General features: G+C 44.6%; 1 protein-coding gene across 1 annotated transcript in view; it reads right to left on the bottom strand.

Annotated features, from left to right (window-relative positions):
- The window catches only part of arhgap42a (Rho GTPase activating protein 42a), a 480,518-nt gene that overhangs the window by 35,592 nt on the left and 425,313 nt on the right, over nucleotides 1–19,613 (bottom strand). The window contains exons 17-18 of the mRNA XM_078545811.1: nucleotides 14,850–14,955; nucleotides 1,152–1,311 (exon numbers count right to left, since the gene is read on the bottom strand). Of these exons, the coding sequence (XP_078401937.1) occupies nucleotides 1,152–1,311; nucleotides 14,850–14,955 (266 nt within the window). The remainder of the gene's footprint in view (nucleotides 1–1,151; nucleotides 1,312–14,849; nucleotides 14,956–19,613) is intronic.

Here is a 19,613-nt window from a genome sequence, read left to right as displayed (position 1 = left end):
CCCAATCTCAGCTGGACCTACCATTCCCTACCCCACCCCTGTTGCCAATCATCTGCAGCAGCCCATGGCTAAGACCATGATGTTCCAAAGCAGACCCAAGAAACAACGGAGACCTCCCACCTTCCGTGACCTACTTCACAGCAGAGCCACGTCCATGAGAATCCACCCAGCATGCAATGCATGTGTCCCTCCAGGGCCCAGTAGCTTTAGGGCTCCAGCATCTTCTGCTCCTCCTATGTCCACGATCTGAGCAAGGCCCTAATGCCAAGTCCCGACTTCTGCACATCACACTTGTCCATGCATGTTCTGGACCAGCATGTTTTCCCACTGGCTTAATGGAAAATCTGGCATTGGGGGATGATTCCGGTTGGACTTTACTTTGCATTCCATTAGCCGGTGTGAAACCGATTTTTGGCCTTCTCGCCATATTGTCCCCATGACGCCCAACACCAATGGGGCTGGAAAATTCCGGCCATAGTGTTTCCATAATAAACCAGTCAAAATGTAAAATCTCATAACCTTCTTTGCATTACTCCAAATAAATAGTCCCAGTGTCCCAAGTTTAGAAAATCTTAATTAAAAATAAGTTGGATCTTAGAGTAGCTATACTATCAAAACTGAAACTACAACCTTGCATTCAATATGTACACAAATAAACATGAAGCATATAAAATGCAATGGTATAATCAGCCAATAATGAAAACAAATCTTAAAGCCCACTGCTAGTGCAGTTGCTCTCCGTTTCAGGATTGTATTACAATACAATGTGTAGAACAAAGACATTTTTGCTTTAATTGCATTGAATATTATCATTACTGAAGACTTGAGTTAGACAGATTTTGATCTATAAGAGAGTTAAAGATTATGGGATCTGGTGGGTAAGGGGACTTAAGGTGACCATCAGATTAGCCATGATCTTATTGAAGGGCTATGGAGACTCAAGGGGCCATATGGCCTACTTTTAGTCTTGTTTCTAATGATCTTATGAAATTATATCAATAGAAAGATAGATGGCAGAAAGAATATGAAACAAGCAGGGGGACAGCTAATGAGAGGCATTTTTGTTTTATTTTTATCTATGACCAATGACAATGAACTACTTAAAATATAAAATACAGCCATTGAAAAAAAACAGGCAGCTCAAACAGTACCTTTTCATAATTCTCTATCAGAATCTCAACCACAATGTTCTGAAATTTAATGTTCATCATAGCTGCTACGGTCTCCTCTTGGGATCTCATTAGTGTTGGTCCAAAAATAACACCCAAGTTGGAAACAGTCATCAGGTTTTTTTGACTGTGAGTGGATACTCTGCAATTACATAACATGAAAATGTTCACTTATTGTATTCAGCTGTGTCTGTAATTCACATTAATTGTTAACTCAAAAACAGGCACAAAGAAAATCTGACTTCGTAAGAATTATACACAATAGCACATTTTCTGAACTTGAAGCCTGTAGTACATCTGACAGTTCTATCTCTGCTTTATCTGGATATCATTCTTTACTTTACCTAGACCATTTTTTATTGGCTGAATGATCCCTGTTTCAATCCCTGGTCTGTGCTCAGTTAACTAATTTTAATCAGTCGAGATGCTACACTGGGAGTCCATTGAGCAAAGGCTCCCATCTCCGATCACTGTGGAGCAACACTTACTGGAAGCGCATTCTTGGATATTTCAAATGAGTATAGATACAAATGTGGTGCCTTTTGAGTGAATAACTTACTGGCACTCATCATTAACGCTCACAATTGTATAATGGTGACTTTGGGTAGTCTAAGTTATGCGGCGGGACCAAAAAAGTGCATTTTTCTTGCCAGAAGACATTTCGTTTAGCGATTATGTGCAGATCAGCTCATTAGCTATGCATGCCTGGGGAAAACGGCCAATCTCACGGTGGGGTGGACAGTAAGTTGTTGGCTCCGCCACTGCCTCACGGGGTTGTAAAGTTCGGGCACCCAGACAGGAACTGTCTGCGGCCCAGCAGCATCACTGTTCCTGTCGTTCACGCAACCTTGGAGATGTTTTCCCACCTATGGAAACCAACTGCTGCTACCAGTGATGTCTCAGACCAGTCAACAGATGCCCCCACTTTTCAGCAATGCTTTGCTGCAGGTTCTTCTCCAGGCTGTCAAGGAAAGGCGGGAGGTGGTCTTTCTCAGGAATGGCAACAGGAGTCCCTCCTGCCAAACCAAGACAGCCTGGATGGAAGGTGCAGCGTAGGTGAACTCCAGTGGGACCCACAGAAGAACCTGACTCCAGTGCCACAAAAGGATGAACAACCTGCTGTGCTCTGCCAGGGTAAGTGCCACTGTCTACTCATATGTCAAGTCAAACTCAAAGTGGAATCAAATATTTTAAGTGTACGACAGGATTATGGGTGGATTGCATCACCATCACAGGGTCCACGTGTACTGAATGTGTGTTAGAGACTTAATGCTCTGAATGATGTTCAACTTTCAGGACACTGTGGCTGGGTGTCAAACACTTACAGGGGAGGGCACAGGAGAATATGTAGCCACAAATGGTCATAAATGGCTCATGCACCCATGGGCAGCCGATGGTAAAGGCCGAGTTGTTCAAATCCCAGAGGGAAACTTGAAACAACTTTCATAGCCCATTTTTGCAAACTGTATGTTTCGAGATGCAGACTTTGAATTCAGTAGTAACAAGACCGAATTTCAAGAGGTTTTTTATAAAACTAAATTAAACATTTATTAATACAAGATTGTAAACACATACATACGTCTACAAAATTACTACTATAATAATTACAAAAATCCCCTAATTAATCTGACTCTCAGTTACACCCCCATTAAGGCAACAGTAAATCTTATAGATTTAAAGAGACCCCTGGCAAAGCACACTCTGGACAATTGCATTCAAAATGAGTTTCTTTCAGCTCTGGGTCCTTGCAGACAGCAGCCTGAGGTTTACAAGCTGGAGGCTTCTCACACTTGTTGGATCTTAAAATGCCTCTACCTTACACACAAATCTCCTTTCTCCTTTATCTTTCTCTTTGAATGTAAATTTTCCATTGTATCACTAGGCTTTTAACTTTACCTCTTCTAACAATAACGTCCTTTCATCCCACTAGTTTTATTAATGCTGAAAAAAAGAAACACATTGTTTGGTGTCTTCTAGCTAGGTGTGAGATTTCACCCACAGTCTTGAATGGTTTCTTTTAACAAATGCAAATTTAAACTTTACCTTCTTCCCTCCTTACGTTTACCCAATTAATACCTCAAAACCACTATACATCAAAGCACCCAGGCTAGCTGGTCATAATCCAATTAAGACACACATAGACACAGACCCCACTAGAACTATATTTTAAAAAATAATTTCCAATAATATAGGCATTAATATCTTTTCATGACACATGTCATTTAATGCTTATCTTTGTCTGCAGGAGAAAACCACCAACAATAAAAGGGAGCATTCCAGACGGGTGGTGGAGTTATGGACATTTGGATCATGACCCCCTTTGAGAAGAAGGCAGCTGAATTAGCCAGTGAAGACTGGGAATGTGCCTTTGCTGAAGGGGAGGCTGGGCTTACCCAGCCATCCAGTGAGGATACCACCTGTTTGGTCTTCACAGCTGGACATGCAGCAATAATGATTTTAACACACTTGAGAAAACAGTCATTGATCAAGGTGCAACTAATTATTTTTATTTTCCACTGCAGCTTCTGGCATCAGGATGCTCAAGAGGAGGAGACAGCCACTCCCCACCTCCAGATCCACCTCTGAGGAGGATGATGCAGAACCCTCAGAGGGTGCACCGTCATGGCTTCATGGCTTTCTTCTGCACCCTCCACCAACGCAGAGATATTCACCTCGGTAGGTATCTGGAGTAGGCTCAGGGTGACAAACTGGTGAGCACATCACAGACTGTAGGAGACTGTGGCAGCCTAGGTCTCTGACACTCACAGAACTGCTGGACTCCAGGCCCCTGCTGAATCCCATGTAGATGAAGAACCTCTGGAATTGACCATCAATAACAAGATGGGGATGCAGAGACAAGCAGGGGAACATTTGGCAGAGTAGCCAGAGTCCATGCACAGGCTTGAGTGAAGGGCGGAGAAGTCTGTCCAAGTTCTGCCTGTTGTCGTAGTTATGGCCAGAGAGCTCATGGCTCATGAAACAAGTGGTGGCCGCCACAGAGAACCAGGTCCAGCAGATCAATATCTGCCTGATACTCACTCAGACCTTCACTCCATCGCCTGAGCCTTGGATGCATTGAATCAATGGCTAGACGAGAAGGGGGCAAGGAACATTGACCTCCCTCCAGCTGCCCCTTCTCCTCATGGAGTTAGGAAGGTGGCATCACATACCGGCTGGGAGGAGAAGCGACTGTCAGGCATCAAGGGGTCTTCATCCCAGGACACTTCAAGGGTCCCCTGACTCTCCACTTCCTCTTTGCCAGTGACCCCATCACCTCCAGCAGGTCAGGCTGAGGACTGCCACTGCAGCTGTGCAGGAGACCCCCAGCGGACCAGGACCCTCCAGGCCTTGGAACACCAGAGGACGCCTGCCAAGGTTATCTCAGCCAATCAGCCAGAAGGCTGCCTCCACCTCAGCTGTGGGTGTCAGGGCTGCACCTAGGTGTCCTGGTAGGAAAAGAAAGATTAAAGAGTTTTGAAATCACACAGGGGGCCACAGGTACATGCAATGTAAATATGTAAAGCACTTAATAATTTAATGATCGTACTTTAATGTCGAGTCTCGGTGTTTGCTTGGGCTGTTATTCGGTGCTATAATGTTTATTGAAGGGCACCATGAAGCTTAAACTTTCACATCTGCTTGATGTGGATCTGTGCTCGCTGCACATATTATGTGGCCCTATCTGATGCCCTCTTGGAGGAATTTCACCAGGGGGTAGCCCAAACTTAGCCATCAATTGTGAAATCAGAGACTTGCTAGGCATCTTGTAGGCCTGCAGCTGCTGTGCAAATACTGAAAAAAACCACAGATAATGATGCCTGAGAGCCATCTGCAGCTAAGGCATTGCATGTGTACGTATTCCTCTCATTAATGTTACCCAGGCGAGGCAATGACCCTATTTGCTGAATGTCTCACGGAGACTTGAGTGTATTGCCCCCCCATTGTATCCTGAGGCATCCATTGCAGCAGCATTCATGATTTCTGATGGGAAGGGAAAGGGGCATTTCTCCCTGCAGATACGCTCTGTCCAGGGGATGTGTGTTTTTAAGCAGGTTAAGAACCTGGACATGCTGCCACTGACAATGTAGTGTTGTTTGTGCAGTCCCCACTGCGTGCTGCAGATGGCCGTAATCTCCAGGAGGCTTTGTCACAGAAACACAAAGCCAGTAGCTTAAGAGTCGCAAAGTAAAATTTATTGCAAAAAACAGATCAAAAGATCACTGAAACAAAACATAAAAGTCCTGCTCCCTCGAGGAAACCCATGTCTCCCAAGCATCATCAGAAAGGAACCCAGAAAGGTGTGTAGCTAATGTGTTTCCTTATTCAGCCTCAAATCTTGCTGCAATGAGATTATCTCGGGTCTGTCTGCCGCATCACACCATTGCCCTGGCTTCTTCTGCAGCTTTGGTACCATCCCCTCCCTCATCGTTGCCATCATCTTCCCCTTCGTCCTCATCGTCTGAGGAGGCATCTCCCTCTGCAAATTCCTCACCCTTTTGCTGAGTGAGGTTGTGCAGGGCACAGCATACCACGACTATCTTGGATACATGGTCCAGAGGGTACCCAAGAGCTCCACCTGACCAGTCCAGGCATCAGAACCATCTTCAGAAGCCAAAAGGTCTGCTCTACGGTGACCCTTGTGGATTCATGGGCTGCGTTGTACCTCTCCTCTGCCTCAGGCTGTGGATTCCTTAAAGGGGTCATCAGCCAGCTCTTTTGTGGGTATCTCTTGTTAGCCATGAACCAGCCCTGCAGACAATAAGGTGAACTGAACACTTGGGACCACTGGGAGTCAGGCAGAATGAAGGAATTGCGTGAGCTTCCAGAATAACGAGCACACACCTGCAGGATATGTCTCTGTTGATCGCAAACTAGCTGCACATCAAGGGAGTGAAGCTCTTTTCTGTTGATGAATCTTGCTGTTACCTCCCTTATGAATTTATGTGTGCCCGATTGGGGTATGTCATATAAGTCCCCAGTTGATCTTTGGAATGAGCTGCTTGCATAGAAGTTCAACATCACAGGCATGACATTGCCTCCCAATTCCTGCGGATGCAGTTCATCATGCAGGAGCTGGCATATCTGTGTGACTGCTTCCCATAATGTGTGTACTTGTCTTCAGTATTGCCTCTCACTCATCTCGAAGTAGCTGCAAAGCCTCCAATATATCCGGTTGCAAACCAATGCTTGCTGCCGCTGCTGCCCTTGGGTACTATCATCATGCACAACAGGTCCCTCCCCAGCCGCCACCACGTGGAATTTGGGTGCTGTTGCCCGTGACTCTGGACCTCTCTCTGTCTGTTCCTCCCCAGGTGAGCCGCAGCCAGTAGAGCTGCTGGATTGGCTACTGTTCTGTGGATCTGTGAGCATTTTGCATGGAATATATAGTCAGCTTTTTCCTGGAAACTGTCCCTCAGGCCCATAGCATTTGTGACCCTTGCTGACTGGAAACTGAACTGGACTAGCCATATAAATACTATGGCTGCAAGAGCACATCAGAGGCTGGGAGTTCTGTGGCAAGTAACTCACCTCCTGACTCCCCAAAGCTATTTACAAGGCAGAAGTCAGGAGTGTGATGGAATACTCTCTACTTGCCAGGATGAGTGCAGCTCCAACAATACGCAAGAAGCTTGACACCAGCAAGGACAAAGCAGTCCACTTGATTGGCACCCCATCCACAAACATTCACTCCCTCCACCACCAATGCACAGTGGCAGCAGTGTGTACAATCTGCAAGATGCACTGCAGGAACTCACCAAGGCTCCTTAGACAGCACCTTCCAAACCCATGACCACTACTATCTAGAAGGACAAGGGCAGCAGATGCATTGGAACACCACCACCTGGAAGTTTCCCTGCAAGCCACACACAATCCTGATTTGGAAATATGTCCCCGTTCATTCACTGTGGATGGGTCAAAATCCTGGAACCTCCTTCCTAACAGCATTGTTAGTGAATCTACACCACATGGACTGCAGCAATTCAAGAAGGCAGCTCACCACCACCTTCTCAAGGACAAGGGTTGGGTAATAAATGCTGGCCTAGCCAGTGATGCCCACATTCCATGAATGAATAAAAAACAAAGGCCTACTCCTATCTTTGGTGGAGGCCTGGTCTACATGCACCCCACAATGGTGAAGGCCATCTTGGAGGACCACGGACTAGTTCTGGTCTCCTTTTTGCAGGCATGCGCTTGGAGACTGGATCCTTGACCTATATAATGGAAGCCATATATGTGTAACCTCCTTCACTCACTTTGAGGTGCTTGCCATCACCCTTGAGACATCAGCCTTTACATCATTCACGACTCATCCAACCCTTTAGCGGCCAGGCCACTCCACCCAGGACACTGGAGGATCCAGTACAGCTCATTGTTGGCTGCCCCCACTAATCCTCCTACCCACCTTGGTGAACATGAGTTGTCCATCAGCATACACCTAAATGCATCACTCGACCTTGGCGGGATCATGGTGGGAGCCATGAAAGTGGAGGCAAAACTGGCGTTCTCAGGGATTCCATACCGAGAGGAAACCACAGCCCAGTAACATTCTCATCATGTTCACTCAGTGCTGTGAGGATTTTGGCTTCAGTCAGCCCATGGAGCTGACCTTTAACTCCTCACATCTGAACTGACCTTCCTCCCATTGCGTGTGCTCAGTACTAGCGAGGAACTGCATTATGATCTTGAGGCAGAGAGAATGGTGAATATTACTTTTCGACGTCCACATTCGACCCTCCCCCATCACTCACCACCTTCCTCCCATTACCTTTAACAGTCTGAATGTTATAATACCCCTCCTCTCTATCACCCTTGAGCCTCCCCCATAACCTTGGACCCAATTACTGTCACCATTTATATGCCTGCTCTCCGCACCAACACACACCCGTCACTGTCCCCATTCCCATCCTGACCCTTCAACCGCCACATACTCCTTCACCCTCCCAGAACACCACTGTCCCCCACCCCTCCATGATGACAGTGACCTCCCTCCTATGACCCTGGAACTCCCAGCATACCATATCTCATTCTCCCTTGTCACTGTTACTTGTCCCAGCAGCTTCACAGTACCCTCAGTTCAATGCCCAGGACCCTTACATTGACATCAGTGACCCCGCCCTTTAGGTTCATCCATCATCCAGCCTCCCTCCCCGCTAATCTGCCCCCTTTCTCAGCACTAATCACCTTAACCTAACACCCTTGTTGCATTCCCTGTACACCCTTGCTGCCTTGCCTGTATAGCATGCCTACTTCTGTGCACATTACTCCCTTCATGCCTTCCCTGGCCACACTACCTCCCTTGGCCAGGCTCCTTGTCATGGATAGAACACCATTCTTGGCATGCCACCTCAATGGACTGCCCCCAGTCAATTTGAACAATGGGCTGGCCTGGACAAACGCTATGTAAAAAGATGAAAGCAGTGGGTACTCACCAGGAAGACGAAGACCTCGCCTGCTGCAAGCCACTTATATGCAGTTGGGTTTCTGAAGGCACTTACTTCTTGCTGATTGAGCACTTAATTGGGAAAGGGCACTTAATTCTGGCAGGCTGAGGTTTTAATGAGCATACATAAGATGCAGACGCAAGCAAAAGGGCTTTCCACCATTAAATTTCAGAGAACCTAATTCCAAAAGTTCATCCCACCATCGGGATTCCAAATTTTGGCCTCCCGCGGAATTAAGTTGCCGCTCATTTTTTCTCCCACTCCTGGCAGCAGCAGAAGATTCTGCACCTTGTGTTAGGCACAAAGAACCTATCAGCTTTCTGGTACTGTACTCCAGGAAGCATTGAAAACTTTATGAAGGAAAGGGGAACACAAAATATAAATTCAAATATAAGACCAATAGGGCCTAAATGGATGGGTAACTGTATATACCATCCTCTACAGTGACTGATCACAATTAAAACTGACCTTTCATGTTAATATTTATAAACTGTCATGGTGTCAAATAAGGGGAGTCAAAACCAATTTATAATTTATGCCTACAGGCTAGGATAATTGAACCAAGACACACAGATGCAATTTAATCCCCATTTTAAAGATCTACATTCTGTCCTTATGTTGTATTATACTTTGCAATTTTATACATTTTGCAATTTAATTATAAACCAGGTTAATTTGGGAAGTAAAGAAGTAAAGTTGGTCGGAGGATAGGCTTTTTTCTGCAGTCCAGGTTGAGGAGCACGCAAAACTGAGGTGCCATAGTACCAACGCTGATGTGAGGTAGGTAAACACAAAGGCAGCTTTACAGTAGCTACTTCAACCATAAATTTAAATACAGAAATTCGTAATAGAAAAAAATGGCATAACAATTTTGCAGATTCAAGATTTGTGAGATATTATAAGGATAATTTGTTACAGGACTATTTCCAAAGGAAACTTGAGCTAACTATAGTAATTTCCATATAGCATAAATAGTTTATGAAATTGCTGAAGAAGGATACGTTTTGTCGAAGTTTTTTGTCTTGCACTTATCAGGACAATTCGCAAGAATACAATGTAAGGGAAAACAACAAATTTATGCTGTATGAGGAGAGAGTAATGCTTGGTTGGCAAATGGACTCTGATTGGCAGAGAATGCACCAGTTGATGGTGATTGGCAGTTAACTGCCAGACATTGTTTGAAATTTAAACCAAGCAGTTTGACTCTGATTCATCAAAACATTGCCTTGAGGAATGAACCAGCAAATGGCTGTCACTTATTTTGTTTAGCTGAAAAAGGCACAATGTGCGTACATGTTTTTTCTGTCTGCAAATAACATATGTAGCTTCCAGTACACGCAAATGTGCCACACCGACAATCTTAAACTGGTTAGGGGTAATGGGGGGTAAGGGATGATGGCTAGACGTCCAATATTTAACAAAACAATTGGGATTAAGTGGCAAAGAACCAAGGTGGGCCTTTTAAACATCCCGCCTCGGCACTTGGCAGCCCCTGTGACTATCTTCAATCTGTGTCCAGGGGCCACGGGCTTGACTCCATCCTGCACCAGTCCCTGAAACCCCCAGAACAAAAATCACTCGATTCAAGGCATTTTATCGTGAGGTGGGTGCACCGAGCCAGGAAATATCCCAACTTGAACTACCCACCTTAGGGGCGAAAATCTGGCCCAATGTTTCAGGTCGATAACCATAATGCCTATTGACCTGGCCTAGCAAGACACTCAGTTGTGAAAGGAATCACTGTAGCAAAAGGCCTGCAATTAATTGGCAATAAATGTGGCCTTGCCAACATTACCCACATCTCAGAACAGGTAAACTTCTTTATCAAGGGTCAGCAAGTTTCTTAAAACATACATAAAGCATGCCAGTGGTTTGACAAGTGTTCTGTATTAGGACTATCCTGATTAGATTATGTTGTTAAAGTCTGGGTAATATGTCAATTATTTCTAGATGTACTGGTGGCTGTTTATTTAGATGTGAGAGTTTGTAATCAACTGTATTGACCGTCTTTTTCCTTATCTACTTGATGCAAAAGAATAAAAGCCATTTTTCTAGTTTGTAAGTGCAGAAGTCATTTTGAGGGCGCTTTCTTTCTTAAGACCTGCTTTTGAAGCTCAGAAACTCGATGAAAAGAGCTAACAAAACTAAGGACAAAATTATTTAACACAAGGCATGAACTCAATTGGTAAACTTGAATGGCAAAAGGTCACCAACATGAAAAGCAAAGACTACATGTATTACCATAAACAAAATACTATTTTAGTTATAGCTTTGTAACCTGTTTCCAGTCATGTTATTCTCTGTGACATACATACTGCATTTAGTAAACACTGCTAATTCATTAAGAAGCGAATATAAAGTAGCTAGCATTCTGTTTTTGAAGCCTTATCAAATTTGAGTCACAGTTATTCGTAGCATGGCCAAATGTCAATCAAGAAATTATTTCTAAGAGTATTTAAATTTTAACGTTGAAAGTACAGTGAGGTTACTGATTAGGGTGGACGTGTATTAATAGCTTTAGAATAGACAAATGTAGTTATGAGAGTTCTTTCTAAGCATGATGGGAAATATAGCCAACACATAGGCATGATGGGTTATCATACTGTGGGAACTCAACTAACAACCACAGGTCATAAAACTTAATGACCTTCACAGGATGGGTAAAAAATGTTACAGTGATAAGAGCACTGACTTGGAGGCATTAAAACCAAGGCATTTCTCAGCCTCCCAGTGAGACGACAGAGACATCTACAGCCTGTATAATTCTGCTCATTAGGATGTAACTGGGGGTTGTACTAGGCAATGTAGTGAAATGTGATAACTGAAAGATATAAATATGTAACGCAGCCTTTGGGTAGGGGAGACACTCTGTAGAACCAGGCTGTGTCCTCCCAGCATATGCTTGTAAATAAAAGTCCTTGGTTACTCCCAGCTTACAGATTCGAGTGGTTGTTTTTACCACAACAATTGGTGAAGTCAGCAGGATCCTTGTAATATTGGTCACTGGCACCGGATCAAACGTTGATAGCAGAGGACAGGTGAGTATATTATTTACCACTCATTAGATAGGGCGGCCGGTGTTCGAGACAGTAAGCTGGTGGGCTGGTTTAAGGATCTGAACCAGAGTATGGGTCTGAGTGGAGCAGCTAAAGACAGTGTGGCGCCACTTAACCAACGGCCATGTGTACTACAAACCATTTTCTAGAGAGAGTTCTGAGAAAACTGGTGTGGTAAAACGATAACGACCATTTCCTAGTGTCCAGTGTACTGAGAAAAGTGGAGCAGTAAAACGGTATTGACCACTTCCTAGTGTCCGGTGTGGTGAGAAAACCGGTGTGGTAAAACGGTATCGACCGTTTCCTAGTGCCTGATGTAGTGAGAGAACCGTGGAATGGGAAGGGATCTGTCTCCTAGTAAGAAAGCAATAGTGGTCGGACTATAAACATAACATCAGCCATGGCGGTAAAAATTTAGAGTAAAGGCCCAAAGGGTCCCCCGCTGAATTTTTGGCAAATAACTTAATTTTTTTTCCTTTTAAGTGGCTAAGTCACTAAAGCTTTTCTTCTGGGGTGGGGGGGGAGGAGGTGGGGGTAAGAGAGAGAGAGAGGGTACTCCAGGGGGGATAATAAGCAGGGACAGGCAGGGGCAGAGGAAATATGAGCTTCAATCATTTTGATTGTGCCTGTAGGTGGAAGTCTCGAAGATCCCTTTATCCCCCCCAACTGTTACTTAAAATTTTCATACTTTAAATGAAACTTCAAGTTGTTACGATAAATGTTATAAGAATGGAAATATTCATATCTTTAGTTGTGTGATTATATGTGTGCGTTTGTGTGCAATGAAGATTTTGTGTGTGAGCTTTAATGTGTTTTCCTCCCTAAATTGTCATTTGTGTGTGGCCTTTTAAGCACTTTTGAGTTAAAAACCTCACATTGAAGCTTGTGAGTCAGATTAAAGGAAAGCATAATTAGCCAAACCAATGTATTGAGTTATAAGGTTCAAGTTGAGGTTTCCAGCCAAAAGTCACAAATCAAAGATATTCTAATGAATATACAGCAGGTTCCAAACTAGCAGGGAGTTAACTCTTTCCATCAGCACTTTCAGCTTTCAGGCTGCTGAATTAATCCATTCCACCTCAAGCAGAGTGGACCCTTGTGCTTCTATTTAGAGGTAGCCGCAAATGTAACAACATTTCTAGCAGCTTTAAGAATCTAAGAATTATTATTATTACCTAAGTATTATTTTCAATGCCACAGCATAATCATGGTTTAGAGGCTTTATTTTACCTTTTAAAAAAAATTGACTTAACCCATTTAGGAACACACTGACCAATGTGTATCAGACCTTCTGGCAAGTTACTTTTGAAAAACTATGATGCCATCTAAGATAAATAATGTGTTGATAAACATGTGGGACTTTTAATCTGGATATAAATTCATACACATGAGGGAGCGGTAGGCCGGGATTTTTATTGCATTTTGGCATTGGGTGTGTTCGGTGGCGTGAGCGGACAATATGGACAAGGCCAAAAATCGGTTTCATGACGTCATGAAACCAGTTTGCGATTGTCCGCTTAGCCCGTTGATGGCAGGCCACGTTCTCCACCATCGGACGTCGGGGACCTCATTATAATACATCAGCATATCATTATAAGACCAGCCTGCTGGACTCACCCCCCACCGCTGGATCGTCCGCCCACATCGGCGGGAAAATACGCCGACGTGTTTCACAACAGCACATATAAGGTGTGCACTTGGCGGGCAGCACCTTGCTTGAGACTTCAAGGTTTGTTTGCCTACCTTGCTTCGGTCAGCACTCGCAGTCATCAGTGCCAGACTTCACAGACAGCACCACATCACTTTTAGGGGGTTCACGGGCAGGCCTCTACCTACTGGATCAGCCATATGTGGGTAGCTTTTCGATTGCTGCTGAGCTAGGGCTTGCTTGAGAAAGGGGGAGAAGCGGCCTCAGGCAAGGGAAGAGGCTGCCGAACACGCCCAATGCCAGAGTGCAATAAAAGGAAGGGGTGGAGTTTCTTGGGCGATGTAGAGGGTTTGTTCAGAAGTGCCAATTCAGCTCTGATTTCACTGCAAATCTCTGATATAAACAAAACATTTATGAAGACGTTGCAGTCTAATGAAATGATAGTTCCGGGCCTAGCTTAGGTCATTAGGACTTAGGCAAAGTTGTAAGAGAACAGTACGGTAACAGACCCGAAGCCCACTAGAATCGAGTAGGATCCCTAGAGCTACTGGTGGGCAGAGGGTCTTGGAAATATCCCACGCGAGCCAGATAGTACCTGACCAGGTGTCTAAAAGAAAGGACTGAAGTGGGGTAACTGATTAGGATGGGCACGTATTAATAGCTTTAGGATAAACAAATGTAGTTATTAGAGTTCTTTCTAAGCACGATGGGAAATATAGCCAACACATAGGCATGGTGGGGTATCGTACTGTGGGAACCTAACTAACAATCACAAGTCATAAAGCTAATGACCTTTACAGGATCAGTAATCAAATGTTAGAGTGATAAGAGCACACACTGGGAGGCATTAGAATCGAGGCATTTCCCAGTATCCTAGTGAGATGACAGAGACATCTGCAGCCTGAATAATTCTGCTCATTAAGTATGTAACTGCAGGTTGTACTAGGCTGTATAATGAAATGTGATAACTAAAAAGATATAAATATGTAACACAGCCTTTATTTCAGGGGAGACACTCTGTAGAACCAGGTTGTGCCCTTCCAGCATATGCTTGTAAATAAAAGTCCTTGGTTACTCAGTTTAAGGATTTGAGTTGTCGTTTTTACCACAACAAAAGCAATGATATATGCTTTGAGGACTAACCCGCTGAAACAATAAATAGTGCAGCTTTTACTTTAGAATAAACTTTAAAACTAAGACTTGAGCTGGCGACTTGAAGATTAATTTGATTGGAGGAAGATATGGACGTTACTAAATTACTCAAACCTCAATCTTGCCATTACTGACATTACCTGTATCCTTCGATTTATAGATTACACCAACCAATTCACACCAAGGTATCCTTTATCAATTGCTAAATTTTACTGGAGTGATTTTCAATGTCACCAGACAGAAAAATTATGAAGTGTCAAGGAATAGGAAATTACATTTTAAATCTGTTAAATTAGATTTCTAAAATGTAACATAAATTAGATTAGCATGATCGCCATTGGCAGAAGGCTTGTAATGGCTAAAGAAAGATACAAATACTCACTTCACTAAATGCTTTAGCAAAAGGTCGAGCATCTCTCTGTTCTTTTCTGGCAGTTTATAAACCAGTGCGTGAACGGCACGAACTCTATAATTCTGGTCATCTGACTCTGTAGAAAAGTATAATAGATTCAGTGTATTAATACTTTTTGAAATGCTAGAAATATTAGGAGATAAATTAATATTTCAGTTTTACACAAATACCTGGAAAAGCTCAGCAGGTCTGACAGCATCTGTGGAGAGAAAAACACAGTTGACCTTGAAGGGTCATATGGACTTGAAACATCAACTGTGTTTTTCTCTCCACAGATGCTGTCAGACCCGCTGAGTTTTTCCAGCATTTTCTGTTTTTCTTTCAGATTTCCAGCATCCGCAGTATTTTGCTTTTACACAAATACCTTTTGTTTAAAGAAGAATATATCTTAAAATAATGACTATCTATGGCCTAATACAACCACTCGTTTCGTCTTGACAGGTACAACAATCTAATCAATTTACAGGAAAATGGAAATTGCTCAATAACCCATCTGCAAACTGACAATGGAAGAACTACTACTTTACTAATTGAATTTTCCCCATGACACAATTATATTTGATTCTCCAGTAGTCGAACCAAAGTTTTAGAAATGTCATCATTTCCAAAAAAGTTTTAAGTTAATACCTACAATATATAAATCACTGCCTTCTTTCCTCCACTACCAATTGCTTCTTAAAACCTCTGTCTTCTCCCTTTCCATAAATGAAATCTCATTTTATTTATTTATTTTTTCATTCATCACCATCAAGTCAGAGAGCTCATGAATGTTGTTGTCACTAGTACTGAGACTATCCAATCATTTGACCTTCCTATTTTCTCTTATTCCTCAAACCAAACCTGCCATAGGTTCCCCTTGATCTAGCTTTGCATCCACATCTCTCTCTACTTTATCTCCCATCATCACTCATATCCTCTCCAAACTCACTTAGTCTATAACAACCACCTCCTGTACCCTTGATCCCATTCTCACTAAACTGCAGACCCTGAAACTTCCTTTCCTGGCCCATATACTAGCTGACTACATTGGTTTCTCTTCAACAACTATCCCGTTCCCTTTCACAACCATTGGAATCACCTGCACTCCTAAATCCCACCTTTGACCCCTCTATCCTTACAAACAAATATCCTATCTCAAATCTCCCTTTCCTCTCCAATATCCTTGAAAATATTGCAGTCTCCCATATGTGTCAATACTTCCCTCAAATCCCTGTCTGAATTTCTCCCATCAGGTTTCCACTCCTCCCACAGCACTGAAACAGTCCTATCAGGTGACACCTTCTGTTTTTATGGACACGGTGCATTATTTGTCCTCATCCTCTCCACAATCTTTGAGATGGTTGACCATGGGCATCATGGCGGACGGGAGCTGAAAATATCGCGAGATCGGAAAAATCAGTTTACCTCCTTTGTAAAAGCAGTCAGGAATTGTACACTCCAGCTGTCAATGGTGGGCCGCATTTCCTGCCGTGGCATGTTGGAAAATTCAATTTAATATATTTGCATTTTATTGTAAGGGCTGCTCGCCGGAATCATCCTCCCATACTGGATCAAGAGGGCACATTGGTGTCCAATTAAACCAATGTGTTTCATCACAGTACATAAGCGATGTGCACCTGGTGACCTGCACTTCGCTCATGACTTTGAGGTTTGTTCACCTACCTTGCATTGCACAGCACTCATGGCAACTCAGACTCAGTGCCAGGCTTCGCACACATTGCTTTCAGCAGGGTGTCAGAAGCAGGTCTCTGCCTACCAGACCAGCAGTAAGGCAGGGGTGGCTTTTAATGTGCTGCAGAGTAAGGCATCCACTAGGGAAGGGGGGAAACTGGCCTGAGGCATGAGAATTTGCTGCAGGACAAGGGCTCCACTGGGGTAAGAGCGGGGAAGTTTGCACTCAGACACATGACTGGGGGAGGGGGTGCATGGGAAAACATCCTCAGTGCCAAGATGGGGACAGAATCAGTTCCAGAATGACATAAGCGACTTTGGGTCACAATGGGAGGATCGTTGAATGAAGAAGCACTTCAATGTTGAGCTTGCAAAGACTGTCCTTGTCCCAGTCCAGGCAAGGGGAGGGCATGTCAGTCCATTCTCAGTCATGCCCAGGATGTAGTGCACAGGGCTTTGTCACAACATGTTGGTTTGCAGGTTTCTGGCATCATACTGGGCTACAGATGGCACACTCAGTTAGGGGAGGCATCTGCAGCCTTTAGGTGGGGAAAAGGTATTGTGGAGGAATTTGAACATGTGGTTAGACTATGCAAGTGTCCTCAAGATGGGGAGGTCCACACGGGGCATAGGCACATCTACCTCACCATGTTCAATAACAAAGGGATACCACAATCACAATGGGATCAAGGAATACAAGGGGAGGATTGAGAGGTTCTTGGAGGGAGGGAAACCTGAATATTAAGCTCCTGCAGGAAGATGGAAGGGATTTACACACTCACTTGGTGGAGGGGCTGGGGGCAGTGTGGGGGTGCCTTGAAACGAACCCTGCACTGGCCTGGATTTTTGGGGCAATTAGTTTCTGATACTGGAACAAAGCCCTTGAACGCACATTCACTAATGAGTCACTGACAGAAATAGGACCTTTGCTGGCTGATGCTGACTCATGTCTGTTTCTCATTGATGCTGCGGAGAGGAGGCCATCAGAAAGATGGTGCCTCGATTTATTGCTGCCTGCATAATTACATACAGGCAGGAGAGGGGAAGATTGCAACAGAGGCACCAAGCTTGCCAAAGGGAAGAGTTAAACCCTCAAGACCAAGGGGCAGTAGGGCCCCCTCCAGATGCAGAGGATGAGGCTCACAGAGGTATTGTGCGTAGGTGCCCTGCAAGACCGAGGGTGTCTATGAGTCGCATGTCTTACCTGCAAATAAACAAGAGACAGTGTTGCCAACACCTCCACAGATCCAGGGATCTGGTGACTCAAATTTGTCACATTCTCCAGGAATTGACACCACAGGGACTGGGAGGAAATCCATTGCCACTGGCTGTAAAAGTAACTGCCGCTCTGAACCTCTACATGAGTGGCTCCTTCAGGGCTCTATTAGGGATCTCTGTGGGATCTCTCAAGCGTCCACTCACAAACGCATACATGAGGTCACAGACTCCTTTTTTGCCAAGGCACACAATTATGTCAACTTCAACGGAGATCAAGCAAGTTAGGATGCCAGAGCTTTGCAGCGATTTCCGGATTCCCACAGGTGCAGGGTACCATTGACTGCGCTCATGGCTCTAAAAGCTCCTTGGCAACAGGCACTCCAACACAAAAACAGGAAAGGCTTGCATTCACTCAATGTACAGCTGCTCTGTGACCATGAGAAACTTATCATGCAGGTTTGCGCCAGACACAAAGGAAGCATCCGCGACTCATACGTCTTGAGCAGATCGCACATCCTGGATATTTTAAAGGGGCCACACAGGATCCAGGGTTGGCTCCTCGGTGACGAGGGGTACCGCAAAGGACGTGACTGATGACGCCCATGCGGCGGCCAGAGAATCCTGCACAGAAAAGGTACGACGATGCTCATGCCGCTACCTGAGCATTGGTAGAGCAGACCATAGGCATCTTAAAGATGTGATTCCGATGCCTGGGAAGATCTGACAGAGTACTCCAGTACAGTCCCTAGAGAGTCTCATGAATCACCGTGGCTTGCTGCACACCGCACAAACTGGCACTGCAAAGTGGGGGGGACTTGCCATATGTCAACATGGAGGAGCTACACGTCTCCTCCAGAGAGGAGGACATCGAAGGGGACGAGGGTATTGAGTTCAAGGAAGCCGAGGCTGCAGGGGAATAGGAACAGCATGGGCCAAACAAAGAAGGGGTGAGGCCCTCCTAGCCACCAGATTCTACGAGGAGGATGATGAGTTGCAGTGAGTACTCTCTTGGACAGATGCCCTCCGTCATGGGCCAACATGAACACCAGCGTTGCTATTCCTCTCATTTCAACCATGCACTTCAATATGAGAGTGAATAGTTACACATCAGGCTCACGTTGTCCTGATCCTTTGAAAGATGATGAAGCCTCGGAAGCATGTATCCTTGCTGAGATGAGGTGCTAACTGGAGGAGGGAGTTCCGGCATCAGACGTCAGAAGGTGCTGCCTGTTCAAGTGTCGCTCCAGCAACCCAGTTGCAATGGCAGCCTACAAGAGCCAGGAGCTGTTCCACTAACCTCAGTGAGCTTGTAGCTTATGCCTTCAATTTGACAAACTCCTCAAGGAGATCCAGCTCTAGCATTGGGACAACGCATTCTGTGTAATGTCGATGGTGAAACTGATAGCTGCCTTGGCCCAAGTGTCACCTGAGGATGTTCCGCAGGTGTGCATCTAATCAGAGATGACTCGATACTCTGTGTCACCTTCTTTGCTATCACTTTAACATCCAATACTCTCAGTTAGGAATATTGGTCCACTTTTATTCTCAACTTACTATGCATATGGATCACCTGAAGATGACGATGTTCAACTACTTGTGTGCCAGGCATTAAAATGCTTCCTCTTTAAGACACACATTGTACCCTTATGGCCAGCCCTGACCTTTCTGAACTCCAAAATGCTCAGACACCATGAGGCCCTCAACGAGTCGATGCTAATAAAGAACAGACTTCAGCTTCAGTACATCTCACTCCTATCCCATTGCTCCTCTTAACATTGTCTAAAGCTACGATGTGCACTTCCAGAGAATGTTCAAAGGCTCTGTTGACTGCCAAAAAGCAGCATT

The sequence above is a fragment of the Cetorhinus maximus genome, chromosome 7 (assembly GCF_964194155.1).
Source record: "Cetorhinus maximus chromosome 7, sCetMax3.hap1.1, whole genome shotgun sequence".
Lineage (NCBI taxonomy): Eukaryota > Metazoa > Chordata > Chondrichthyes > Lamniformes > Cetorhinidae > Cetorhinus > Cetorhinus maximus.
The sequence above is the reverse complement of the archived record's forward strand: the minus strand, read 5'-3'. Positions and strand labels throughout refer to the sequence as shown.